The 14,136-nt window shown below is 38.0% G+C and overlaps 1 protein-coding gene across 4 annotated transcripts in view; it reads right to left on the reverse strand.

The window, feature by feature from the left end:
- Nucleotides 1–2,954: 2,954 nt before the first annotated feature.
- DOK7 (docking protein 7) overlaps nt 2,955–14,136 on the reverse strand; it is a 67,097-nt gene continuing 55,915 nt past the window's right edge. For all 4 annotated transcript variants that reach the window (XM_085223553.1, XM_085223550.1, XM_085223551.1 and 1 more), the window contains 4 exons: nt 10,983–11,048; nt 9,888–9,959; nt 5,862–6,014; nt 2,955–4,417 (listed from right to left, as the gene is read on the reverse strand). In XM_085223553.1, coding sequence (XP_085079679.1) covers nt 4,281–4,417; nt 5,862–6,014; nt 9,888–9,959; nt 10,983–11,048 — 428 coding nt within the window. In that variant the 3' untranslated portion in view covers nt 2,955–4,280. The remainder of the gene's footprint in view (nt 4,418–5,861; nt 6,015–9,887; nt 9,960–10,982; nt 11,049–14,136) is intronic.

Genomic DNA, 14,136 nt, shown 5'->3' on the forward strand with positions numbered 1-14,136 from the left:
AACACATCCCCACCAACCCATGCCCCTAATTCTACTCACCTAATCTGAAATGGGTATGTTTACTTAGCTAGTCCTTACAAATTTCCATTTAATAACTTCTAAGTCCTCCATTTTTATTTTGTATGGCTTCATTGCTGCACAGTGTTAAAAAAATTAACATTTCCTTTCAACCTCAATAGCAAAACAATGTTTGTGTGACTGGCTGAATGGTAGCTGAGGATCTTCCCAGGGAAAACGAGATGCATAAATATAACAACATCATCTGAAAAAAATGGTGAATTATAACTGAAATCAGCAGGTAGAAATCTAAAAATCTGTATTCTTCTTGCAGTAATTTTAGCAAAGGATGTATATGTTATCCCCAACAAACTGGAAAAAGTACTTACTGGAGCGTGCATGTTCCAGCACTATTTAAACAACAGTGTAATCGCTCATAATTTAAGTACAACTTTCCAAGCTACAATAATTAAAACTGTTTTGTTTACCTCTATGGCAGAGAAGAAGATGAGAATTTTGTCCAAGCTATTTGCTATAAACAACTGATTTTCATGCACATTTAGATACCTGCAGGCACAAATTGGCATTTCACCAATGATACATCACAATACTGTCAAAACCCAGGCAACTATTTGCTTTGTTCGGTGAGTAAGCACCTTCAATGCTTGGCCTTCCCTCCTGCAGCACTTTTTGACTTGAAGAAATTCCATTATCCAAATAAAAAAAATGTTCTGCAACAGCTTACAAACAACATCATAGAAAACCATTGGAGCAGTATTTACATTTGGCAGCAACCTTTGGAGAAAGGCAATGGGAGTGAAGAGGCATCACACACTGCACACAAATGTGCAAAACAGATGCATGGTGGGGAGCGTTCAACCCTGGTATGTACAGGCTGGTTTCAGACCAAGTTGCTACGTCCCAGCACTTCACTTGCTGGCAGCTTGTTTTCTCATCCCTGAGAGCACTGTCCTCAAACTGGAAGTTCTGGCACATTGAAGTACTTTGAGAACATCACCAGACCAACATCATTTTGTCCTTCTGGTAGTACCCATTCTGCTCGCTCACTGACAGAAGAACACTAAATTAAAGATGAGCAAAGCTTTCGTTTGTGCCAGTAGAAGTTATGACTCATGTTTATGATCAAAAGCTTCAGAGATTTCTCTCTTTTTTTTTTATTTTTTATTTTTTTGCAAAGAGCTCAGTCTTATAACAATCACAATCACTTATGCAAGTGCCTATATATTAACTGCATTACTAGAGTTGGAGGTGCTCAAGGACAGGTTGGATGAGGTCCTGGGAGCCTGATCTGGTGGGGGCAACCAGCCCACAGCACGGGGGTTGGAACTGGGTGATCTTTAAGGTCCCTCCCAACCCAAGCCACTCTGTGATTCTATGGCTAGATTTAACTCATGGAAGCTACATGATAAGCACGAGTCTACTCAAAGGATTATAGCTTGACTTTCTTTTTCCCCAGTCGCCGCTGGAAGTGGAAGGCCCGTTATTTACTTAGGAAAAAAGGTTTTGCATTTCTGTGAGTTCCTACTGTTCTAGTGAGAAAACTGTAATTTTTTTCAACAGAAGTATCAAGCTTATAGCTCCACAGGGGGTGGCTGTAAGATACTGTAAAAAAAGCAAGCTGTCAGTTTTTAACAGATGCAACAGTAAGGCTTGACTTGCTGGTTCAGCCTTCTCAGCATTTTGCAACACAATTTCCTGCATGAGGAAACAAATTTAAAAAACAAGAGAAAGTCATCTTTCCTATTTAACTTATTCAAGCTAAGAACAAAAAGAGAAATAGATGCCTGAAAAGTAAGTTACTTCATTTGTGGAGGCATTTCTGTTAACATTAACAAGACTATAAATATAAATCTATATCCAGCCATCTAGCTAATCCTAGCTGGAGTTATTATGACATACGTAAGTAAATAAATGCACACAGAGAACCACGTGCAGACTCATGCCCCCTGTTGAACCTGGAAAACATTTTTAATGTTATGACCCCTCCTATAAGGCCAGTAGCAGTCTGATGGCATTATCACTGCATGAAGTCTCTGTTCATGCTGCAAAGTCCCAGTGCAAGCAGTTTTGAGCAATGAATAGAAAGGCAGCCCCCTGCAGAGAATCTGGGTGGTATGTTTTCCTTGTAAATACGTTGTTTTTTTTTTTTTTTAATATAGAAATATTGCAGTTTCATTATCTATCATGATTCTGCAACACTTAGAAGCATGGTCCTGTGTATGGTTTGCTAAAGGTTGAGTCCATGCAGATGGAAGGTTCATTTCTGTGCAGATGAGAGATTAAGGCCAGTGGCCTGGGGACTGTGAATCAGCGAACTGCTCCATTCTGTTGTCACACATTCTAATGCCACAGTAGGTAAAAAGGAACTTCAGGAAAACAGTTCTGCACTGGCACAGAGGCTATACTACAGCACAAGGAAATCCACTACTTATGTCTAAACACTGGCCTTCTGAAATCCCAACTTTTTATTCCATTATCAGAATACAGCTCTGAAACAGTGACTAAGCAACAAATGGAACTGGAAAACACTGCATTTCAGTATATCAAGCTAGCAAGACTCATTTTAAATATGAAATACAGACAAACACATCATAGAAGTTTTCTCCCTGCAAGCTCCGCAGTGGAGAACTTGTAATGGAACAGCACTGGTTGGTCCTGGTGAGCACTGGGCCCTAGAAAGCCTGGGCCCTAGAAAGCCTGGGCCCTAGAAAGCCTGGGCCCTAGAAAGCCTGGGCCCTAGAAAGCCTGGGCCCTAGAAAGCCTGGGCCCTAGAAAGCCTGGGCCCTAGAAAGCCTGGGCCCTAGAAAGCCTGGGCCCAAGGAGCTTCAAGTCCAGGGAAAAAGTTCATGCTACTCCCTTTGTACCAACCCTGTGCTTACAGAGTAGTGGCGTGTTTGTCAAATAGTAAGAAATATTTTGAAATGAGAGTCTGAGAGTCTCATAAGAAATATTTATTTTTTCACTTCAGAAATAAGCTAGGGTAATAAATAATTTCTTCATACAGAAAAGATGACAATGGCAATTATCACCTCCCAAATGCTTTTTTTTTTTTTTTTTTTTTTTTCTTCCATTTGAGAGATTTCCAATATTTTCCATTACGATTGAGGCTACAATTGAATAAATTTATAGGTCAAATTCTGCCTCACAAAACATCTTGGATGACATTTTGCTCTGACCCAGGACTGGCTTAATGCTACTTATGTATAGCAAAGAATTATAAAAAAAAAAAAGTGTTCATGTCAATGTGGATGATCCAATTTTTATGCTGGTACATCAGGCATAGCTTTGGAGAGATAAATAAAGAACTCAAATTTCAAATGTTTGTTTACTTCTATTTCTTTTGAATAACTTGATTTAATCTATTCTGTGTGAGAAACCTGAGATCTGATTTTGTCAGTATGTAATGTAAAATTCCAGGTGATAAGAATTTATAAGAATTACAGGTACACAGCAACTATGAAATCAAAGCCCATTGTGTCTAACACAGGGCTTTTAAGAACAGAAGCACCCAAAACATCACTACAAATTACTTAGCTTTTCAGGCACAATTAAATTAAACCATTTGTATGTATGTGTGTGTGCTCTTGTCTGTATGCACCCCTAAGACTGCAACATTTAAAGCAGAGCAATTTTAGCCAAAGATTGGTGAGGTATAAAACTTAATTACTCCTAGATACAGTTAACTACATCCTTAAATGAGCATATAAATTGAACAAAACCATGTCTGCAAATAATCAGGCACTGAGTTTTCTAGCTTTCATAAGATTTCATTAATACATTAATAAAGGTTTTACATAATTTATACACTCAGACATATACATATATTTTATCTGTAATGTGTGCTTACATACAAACATACATATGCACGCGTGCAAACATGTGTACACATACAACACACACTCACATCCCCTTATCTGCACACATTCAAATTCTTTAAAGAAAATGCCACCATTTAAAAAGCACTGGAATTGGTTCCAGGTTGTTACATGACTTTAGACTTATAGAAAAAGGTAGTTTACATCTATTGCATGTGAAAAAGAAAAGGAATTTACAACCAAAAAAAAATTTTTTTTAAAAAAGAAAGAATGCACACACACTCCCTCACGTTACCAGCTTTCCAATTAGGAATCAAAATATTGGAATGAATCTGGTATAAATACAATATGCAATGGCAGCTTTGTATTTTTTTCAAATAAATTTCAATCTTTTGGAATTTAAATTAGTACCAATTTATGGCGAGCAAAAGTTCTTTCATAGACAAGTCACTGCTGAGCTCCTTTCTTCTTCTGCTCCAGCTCCTGCAAGCGTTCCTCCCTGCACTGCGCATGCTGTGTTCCCACTTTGTGGGCTGTCTCAGTGGCTGTAATGTCAATCTGTGCATATCTGGATGATCCACTCCCTGAAATGCCAAAGGAAATCATATAGTAGTCCATACCCTTCATGCAATCTGAGGTAAAACAGACTCAGGCTGAAGCTATTGCTAGACTTCTCCCATAGATTTCCTAGGTGATCTTGGTCTGGTATTAAAATAAGCTCTATAAAGGAAGTAAGATAAGTACAACAAAAAACCTCACAAGCTTGGTTATCTACTTCTTTTAGGTATCTGATTTTCTTCAAGTAAGCACCTCAATCACTTGTGTTTATGCTCCACATTTCAATCTCCACCCCTATTTCTCCCAGTAGAAGACAAAATTGAACAGAACAACAATTTAGTCCAATAATTGACAGAAAGGTAGACAAAAGCTGATCTATTTGTTTAGGAGCAGTGCAGTTCTGTATCAGTGTAGATATACCACTCTGGAAGAAGGGAAAACTTCAGTATGAAAAAAGTATAGTACTTACAATCGTTAGGAGCACCTCCAAAGTTACACAACTTGAACATGGATTGGTGTTAAACAAACAGCAAAATTAACGTCAGTTTATAGAAGCAAGGCTCTTCACTCTTAATGCCTTGGTTCACTGTCTTTAAAATGGAGATAAAACATGACTTCCATATCTCAATGGAGTGCTATGCAGAGACCCAAATTTAAGGTCTGGGAGAAGCTTAGAATTTCTTACCTAAAGTTATATGGCACTGAACAACAATACTACGTAAATAAATAAAATAAAGGGAAAAAATTGAAAGATATTTCAATAGCAAATGTGTTGAATTTAATGGCAAATTCCTACTAAGAGTTTTCTGTAAGGGGGGGATGAATCTGTAAGTGACTGTACATGGTAGCTATAATTCACACTTGTGGGCTAATTCTCCAAGACAAGCATTACAAGAAAAATGTCCACATCCAGAAAAAGAATAGGGGCAGGTGAGGTGGGCAAACAGGGGGGTGAGGGAATGTAATCAAGTGCTTCTGCTTTCCCGCAGCCTTCATGGAAAGCAGACAAATAACACCATGTTCTATTCTTACACATTTGCCGTGTGGCTCTAGAAGCATTATTTTAATATTGTTAGGAGCAAGCCTGGTACACCTACACTCATGACCCTTTTGCTGAATCCAAGCAAGAAAAGTTAAGCAAGTGTAGTCTTAATGCATGCAATGAAAATCTTGAGAAAAATGAAAGAAATTACAGTCTGTCAAACTTCAGAGACATGGAAACATTCAGCTTAGGAGTTCATATACAGTGCAACATCCTAGAGAACTTTGCTTGTTATAAGTCTTTTCCAAAAGAGTTGACAGTTACAAGAATTAGTACAAATGTACACGAGTACAAATTCCTCTGTTAGCCAGAGGCTGTGGGCAGATGAAATTAAGAGATATGGACAGAGAAATTAAGATTTTCCATACTACATATAGTTTGTAACACTGTACCCATTGCTGTTTAAATAGTCCTGTGGGTTTTCTTACCTCTTATGCTTGTGCTGGCTTCTTGAAGTTCCAGTTCCATGTAATGAAGTTGTTTTTTGGAAGTAGGACTGACAGGAATATTAACATAGGTGGCTGTCTCACTGTGGGGTCGATCTGATGTAGGGACATCGGCTGAATAACCTACAGCCCCTTCTAAAATAAGTAACACGTTATTATAGATATATTATAGACATGTTATTGCAATGACCAATGAACCATTTCATAAAACACACCATTCTGTCAAACGTTCTGAAAGCAAACATTCAGCAGTAACAACTCAGGTCACCAAACAGTGCGTTCTTCAGTCCTAAACAGGACATGAGGTTTCTACAGAAAATATCCTCAGAGAATGATCAAGTCAGGATCCATGCAGAAGGCCACAGACCATTGCTAGTGATCTCATGTTGTGACAGAAAGCAAATACTACACAGAAATTCGCTAGCAGACACAATGTGTGCAACACTATTAACCTGAATTGGAGCTGAAAGCATTTGGAAGTAAAGCTTTACATGAAATGATCTGTCCTAGGAAGATGTGGACTATTATAGCATCCAGAAGAAAGCAACCAAAATCACTAGAAGTTCAGAAAGTCACAAAAACAGACTGAAGACAGTTTAATGCTCGGGGAAGACAAGCTTGTGCAGACATTCCAATCAGAGATCATAGAATAGTTTGGGTTGGAAGGGACCTTTAAGATCATCTAGATCCAATCCCCCTGCTATAGACCTCCCTCTAGACCAGGTTGCTCAAAGCCACATCCAGCCTGCTTGAATGCTTCCAGGGTGGGGGCATCCACAGCCTCTCTGGGCAACATGTTCCATTGCCTCACCACCCCCACAGTAAAGAATTTCTTTCTAATATCTAGTCTAAATCTACCCTCTTCCAGTTTAAAGCCATTTCCCTCATCCTGTTTCTACATGCTATTATAAAAAGTCCCTCCCCAGCTGTCCAGTATGTTCCCTTTGGGTACTAGAAGGCCACTATAAGGTCCCCCTGGAGCCTTCTCTTCTCCAGGCTGAAGAGCCCAACTCTCTTAGCCTGCCCCTGTAGGGGAGGTGCTCCAAGCAGAAACAGGTCATCTAATAAAAGACTTAAATTTCAGAAAAAAAAGTAAATTAGATGTGGGGAAAAAAAATAGTTTTCCCTATTCTAATAGTAAGGAGCAAAAGAATACCAAAGGAAATCTCACAAAACCCAAAGAATTTCATCATCTAGAAATTTCTGAAAAAGAGATAGACTAACATCAACCAGGAAACAAAATGTGATTCTGTCTTACAGAAGACATTATTATCTACTGGATGATTTAGCAAGACCTTCTCTAGCCCAATTTTCAGTTATTCTAATTTTGCCAGAAATGAAACAAAGAGAGATCTTCGTGGCTTCATATGTCCATGCCTCTGTTGTACGACTGAGTCCAGAACTGGACATGGCAGACCAGATCTCACCAGTGCTAAGAGGAAAGTTCACCTCCCTTGACAGACTGGCAATGCTTTAACTAATGACGGCCATGATTCTGTCAAATTAATTTCCAGAGAAGACAATTTTTCACTGTTGTTACTGCATGCATACTATCATTCATTTCATTTTGGTTTTCTTTTGAAAGTTTGTTAAATTTACTTTAAAAAAAAAAAAAAGTATTTCTCATTTTCTTCCACATTTATCTTTGGCAAGAAAGCAATGTTTTTTAAAAACTTTTAGGCCAGTGACTAAAGCCAGCTTTCTCCAGCACCAGAATTAAATAATCCCACGACCGTGTACTTATATATATCTGAGTAAACTGGTGGAAAAATAGTTGTGATAGGCAAACAGGAGATTCAGTGCCGCAAGCATTGTCAGTCATCACTTAAAGATGTACTAAATTGAAGAAGAGGTAATAAGATGCTTATGTGTGGTTCATCTACTATTATGAAGGGACTCACAAGGGATTTTCATTTGGAAAGTTCATCTCAAATGGAAACATAAAATCTAGTGTGAAATAAGGAAGCAAACAACACAGTTTTTGAGCACTAAGGATAGAGAGAGATCCCCTTAGAGCCTGCTGTTAAGATGGGAAAGAAGAGTGCAGAGAAAAAACGGTATCTCTTTCAGTTTCTTCCTCTCCCTTAAGTTCTCCCACTAAATCCCTCCACAACCACACATAAAACTCACACCAAAATTTTACTTTCCCAAATCACTGCTTTTCTTTCTATTCCGTTCAGGCACTGTTGGAGTGGGAATGGAAAAGCAGTAGGTGGTCAAGGCTTTTTAGAGTAGAGAAGGATAATGACAACTTAAATCCAAGGAGAAGCAGCTGTGAACAACCATAAAGGGAAACTTTCTCTTCTTTTTGGAGGGCAGAGAGAGCTCATATAAGTTGGGTAACATTAAGAGTTGTCAGCAACTACATTAATGCAGTCTCTCCAGACACAAGCTATTTAAGTCAAAGCAGACTACAGTGTGGTCCAAAATTTTAAAAGCCTTGAAAGCTGACCAACTTTCCAACAGACATTCTTTTTTTAAAAAAATAACAGTAAACCACTACCATCAAAGGAGAAATCTAACTGTACCAAACTACCATTCTCAGAAATAGGTGAATGATTCTGTCTAATGCATGTCAAAGAAACTTGGCTTGACCATGCCAAAAGGATTTGGCAGAACAAGAGCACTGAAAATCTGCATCCCAAACAGTTGAATTCATAAACAGATGACAACCTTAAGGGCTGATATAGAATCATGAGTAGTCATGAAGAAAAATATGTTTTTGAAGTCTTTCTATTCATTTTTAAAGTGAAGTAGCAGGGTTTTAAGTAGTGTCCTCAAAGTTAGTGAGCATGTAAGCTAGCAAACTCCTCTATAAAACTAAGCAGCAGAAAGGAGAATCTTATGCGTGGTGATTATCTAAACAACAAAACAAAACAAAACAAAACCACAAGGAGAAAGATATATTAACTAGGGGATCTTTGTGCAAGAAAGAAAAAAAGAAAGCCCTGGCAAACTTGACATAAAGAAAAATAAAATCCATGTACAAAGTTAGGCAAGTTGGAATAGAGGTGAAGGAAAGTGAAAGAAAGTGAAGAAAAACTCTCCTCTTGTTTAGACTGTGCTTAACAGAAACTTTGATTTATTTGTAAATTTGGGTTTTCATTTTTTCTTTGCATAAAAATATCTCATTAAAATGAAAAACTGTTTTATCTTTGTTTGAAGAAATAGGTTTATTTGAATAGCACAAGAGATTCAACATCTCATAATAAGAAAATAAGGCACGCAGAGTGCCATGAACAAAGATGATGCTTTCTGAATGGACTGAGGTAGAAAATCCTTATGAGAAGGTTCAGAATACAGGATTTGTGTGGGATTTGTGGTCATTATGGAGGGAGAATTTGGAAGAAAAAAAAAAAAAAAAAAAGACCAGAATTAGCAGTTACTGTCTGGAGACATTGTGAAAGAAATGGCAGGATATCATGTTTGAGGAGAAAGGGAGGAAAAGATAGAAACAAAATTGATAGTTAAATTAGCAATGAGAAGGGTGAAACAGGAAATGAAGTGGTATTTAAAAGAATTGGGGAGTTGAAGGGAAGACAAGGAAAGGAGAAGATAAGAATGACTGGGAAGGGGAGAGAAAACATATTTGAAAGTGATGTTTCAGTCTTACAGCGTTTGTTGCTCACAGAAAGAAAACACTACAAACTTTGTGCTTGGTATATATGTGTGTGTGTATGTATATGAGTGTTTAAGAGTCTGAACATGCTTGCAAAACTAACATCTGCAATGATCATCACCTCAAAAAAATCAACATTTAGAAGACATCACAGCATAAAAGGAAAAAAAGCAAAAGTTAGCTTCCTCTGATGCTATTGGCTGCAAAGATCTTTAGAATCACAGAATCATTGAATAGCTCAGGTTGGAAAAGACCTTAAAGACCATCAAGCCCAGCCACAACCTAACCATACTACCCTAATTCTAACAGCCCTCCACTAAACCATGTCCCTGAGCACCACATCCAAACGGTTTTAAACACATTCAGGGATGATGACTCGGTTTACTCACCAGGTTCCTCAGAGCTAGTAGGAGTTCCAGGTTCTGCAGGTAGTGTCAGCACCTCATAACCACCTTTAGGACCTACAATACAGGAACACCATCAACAGTTTGGAATTCAGCAATTTGCACAATGTAAAAGCATCTAATTTTTCTGGTTTAGACTCGTGATCTGCTAATCTAGATCACACTGGGAAAAAATCTCAGGAAGTAGCTAGTGTTGACTTTTCTATAGTGGTGATGTCAGTGTTTTTTTAATGAGAGTGAGTAAATAAACATGGCCATTTTTACAGATATACACAGAAGGGCACTAAAGTCAACAGTGTGTTTTGCTATACATCAATGTGGGAGCAAAGCTGTCTTGAATGCATGAATCAGGGAGAAGTGGGAGGGTGATCTTGGGAGCATTTGGAAGACTCTTGTTAAAATTCCTCCTCCAGCATGATGGATAACTTCTTGATTTCTGACAAAGCATTGTAGAAAGTGCTTAAACTGTCCCTTGCAAGGACGACTTTGCATTTCAAGTGCAAATCATCATCCTCGCAAGAAGCCAAGCTGTGCAACATCACTGGTGCTTCCAGAGCAATAAGATGAAAAAAAGATTCCCGAGTTCCACCATGATCATGGACTCCACCCAGTTTCATGTAAGGCAAGCTAAAACACTACGCTCTTAATATGAATACATTGATATTAATGTTGAATGACAAATACTCACAAATTTATCTGCAGATGTTTTTCCCTTCATTATCATGAACTATCTTTAAATGTGCTGTTTTTTCCCCATCGTCTCATTGCTAGGATTTCTCATGGCCTAAGGTGGGTTTTTTTGGTGGGTATCCTTTGTTAAAATGCTGGCAGCATTACACTGCTGTGAATAAGATTACTGCCTATGCTCTGACACTTATCTCATCTGTCACTGTCTCTTCTAAACTTATCCCATCTGTCAATGTCTTTCTAACAAAACCCTGCACAGCAAAAAGCCCAGAGATATGTGTTTCAAAAGGGAATCAAATCCTATATTAACATTTCCTGAAGTTTAAAATATTTTAAGTCCAAATAAATTTAAACTTACACGCACAGACATACTTCATAACCACTTATACCTACCAGCTTGAAGACTGTGCCCTCTCTGTAGTTTCAGAGACCCAGAAGCTGCCATGACAGAAGAAGCACCTGTTTCCAAAGAGAGAAAATCATATTAAATCTAAATATCTTTGCTATTGTTAGATATCTGCTGTGCTTCAGCAGCCTCAGTAAATGTTTCTGAAACATAAAGAAAAATTACCATAAGTATTGTAAGCCTTTGGCACTTGCTCTTGTAAAATTTCATGCAGTTGCTAATTGCCCAACCTTCTAATTTGTCAAGCTCTCTCTGCAAGAATTTAAAGCTGTCATTAAATTCTCATCAGGTGGATCCAAAACCTGCTAAAGAGAAGAACTGTACTACACTTCAGTAGTCCACTGGCCAGTGCTAAAGGATCTAGCTTGAGTGGGGTTTGAGTCTGAGTCACAGCTGATTCTTGTGAAATATTGTTCCAAGTGTTACAGCCAGAAAAGCTTTACCAAGGACATATCAGGTGGCACAGTAATTCTTCTTTCCCCTGCTCTATTCAGATAAGCACGAAATTCTCCAAGCAGCTTTAGATAAGGAAGTCTAAGGGAAGATAAGCTGGAAACTTGGAAACGTACAAACTGGTACACATGTAATGCAGTTTGTCTACATCCATATATTCAACAGGCAAACTGAACAGCATTATACTTAACTTCTCAGTTAGCATTATCATTAGCTGGCCATGAATTTCTTGTCTACTGTTCTTACAGTGGGCACCTTAATCAAAATGAATGGCATTTGCTTCTTGACATGAATAATTTCATGGGACCTTCTTGTGCAAGTAAGTGGTACTTAACAGAAATGAAGTAGGAGGCTCTGCTTATGAGCAACTCTGCCACTGGTGACAGGGCAGCTGTACAATGTGCTGCTGGGTGCTTGAGATCGTATAAAATTAACACTGTCTTCTAAACCAATGAACAGTCTCTGAGCAGATGAGACAATTCTTTGCAAATTGTTTTTAAAATAGCAACCAAAAATTAACATAATTCATATGTAACACAAAGAAATTCTGTAAGGTAAATAGCAATCTCAAGTACCTAAGAAATCTGCATGACCTGGGAATGAAAAGAAAAAGGTACTTTCTTAACTTCTTCCCTGCACAAATGATACACTCGTAAAAAATAATTTCGAATAGTTTTCATGCTTGGAAAATTATTCCTAATTTTTATAAAATAAATATAAACAAAACACATCATTTCATTTGATAAGGATGATAAATTAAAAAAATAGCAAATATATCTCAAAAAAATGCATCACTGAACTAAAACCTCTTATCCTACAGGGTTTGTTTGTTTTGTTTTGTTTTTTATACTTAAAAGCATATCTAGTGTAATCCAAGGTGACAAGAATGACTGAATGTGCCACACGGAGAAAACTGTATTTAAAAAAAACGAGATCAGATTGTAAAACTTTTATGTACCCTGGTGAAATCTTAAACAACAAAAACCTTCTTATAAAATTTCTGTCTTTAAAAAGACTGCTAATATAAATAAATGCAAAAACAGGACAAAGAGGTATGACATCCCAGACTAGGTCGTTCATTTATACTTCTCATGACAGAATATCCCCTTCCTGCATTATTAAGGACATCAGAACATGCTTTATAAAATTGAAAGTCCCATCTCACTTTGAAAAGACAACTACAGCTTTATGCTAAATGTAGTTTCATCACAAACTGATTTTATTTTTTTTTTTTGCTCCTTTATGTAATTCAATAGGAATTGTTCTTCAGGAAATCGGGATTTTGAAGCAATGTTTGCAGGATTTGTGAAAAGCACACAAGAGAAGGAAGTAAATGTACAACCATAAAAGATTCCAGTCCATTTAGGGTCGAGTCAAAATCTTCCCAGTGGGGCTGCTTTAAAACAACCATGTTAATGCTTCAGGATTTGAAGTATTGCATTTTCCTCATCTTCTAATCAGACAAATAACAAATATTTACATAGTCAAATCTCTCGTGGAATTTTGGTGAAGCTTCTAGATGTATTGTGTAAACATATATCAAAAGAGATTGACCTATTTTCTTCCTTCTTCTTCTTAGTGCACATGCATTTCTTTATGCCCATTCTTCTAGAATAAGCACAGTTTTCAGTACATGCACCACAAGAAACAGCCATGGAAAAGAATAAAAATGAGGAAAGCTGGAACACATGTTATAAACCAAGCCCATGTAGGCACGTTTTCAAATCTTGTAACCTACTCTTACACAGTCAGTAAGAAGACATGTAATATGCAAGCAATCACCTCTTACTGCCCAGCCTCTCTGCCTTTATAGAGTAGGTTACAGAACAGACAAGTGCCATCAAGTCACCCTACAACAGGAAACAGGAACCTGCTGGATCTGCCCAACCCAGAGGATGAAGCAGCAGCATATCGTTTTGTGGCAATGACTTTTCGTCCTTCGACAGGCCCCTAGAATTCAGATTATTCTCTAAGGCCTTGGTTTGGTTTGTAGGTGCAATTAGCAATTCTGCTAAGCTTTTATTTTTCTTCTTATTATTTTAAGTGCACTTTTAAAATAAAGTATGATCAAGAAAGAGTGTGGCATATTATGGCAGGGTTTTATTAATCAGCTTCTGATAATAATAATGCTGTTCTCTTGCAATATTTAGCCCTGTGACCTACAGCTTATTGATGATGGACACTGTTGAGCACACTTTACTGACTCAACAGTAGTATCACTGTGAACTTTGCCTTCATACATCTGAAGCATTGATGACATGTATCGTCTAAAAATTTTTAATTATATATTATTTCCAACCCAAGCAATAAAATCCAACACAGTGTGGGCCATATTCTTCTCAAACAGCACAGTCAAAAAGAAAAGAAGAAATTTAAGAACCTGTCATGGTTTCATGATTTTTCATTATCGGTATTCCACATCATAACATCATGCAATGCACTGGGGTTTTGACTGCTGATGCTCAAGTTCCGGGTGCCTGTCCAGCGGAGAAGAGCAGCTACGTTTCCCCAGGGGGCTTTGCGGTCAGCGAGGAGATATAACTCCCGGCAAGGTCACCTGATGCTCTCTTCTCTGCCTGCGCTGCTTCGCTTGCGCTTCTCTGCCTGCGCTGCTTCGCTTGCGCTTCTCTGCCTGCGCTTCTCGCCTGCGCTTCTCTGCCTGCGCTTCTCATCTCAGCGTTGTGGTAA

This window comes from Meleagris gallopavo, chromosome 4 (assembly GCF_905368555.1).
Source record: "Meleagris gallopavo chromosome 4, MGAL_WU_HG_1.1, whole genome shotgun sequence".
NCBI classification, from domain to species: Eukaryota; Metazoa; Chordata; class Aves; order Galliformes; family Phasianidae; genus Meleagris; species Meleagris gallopavo.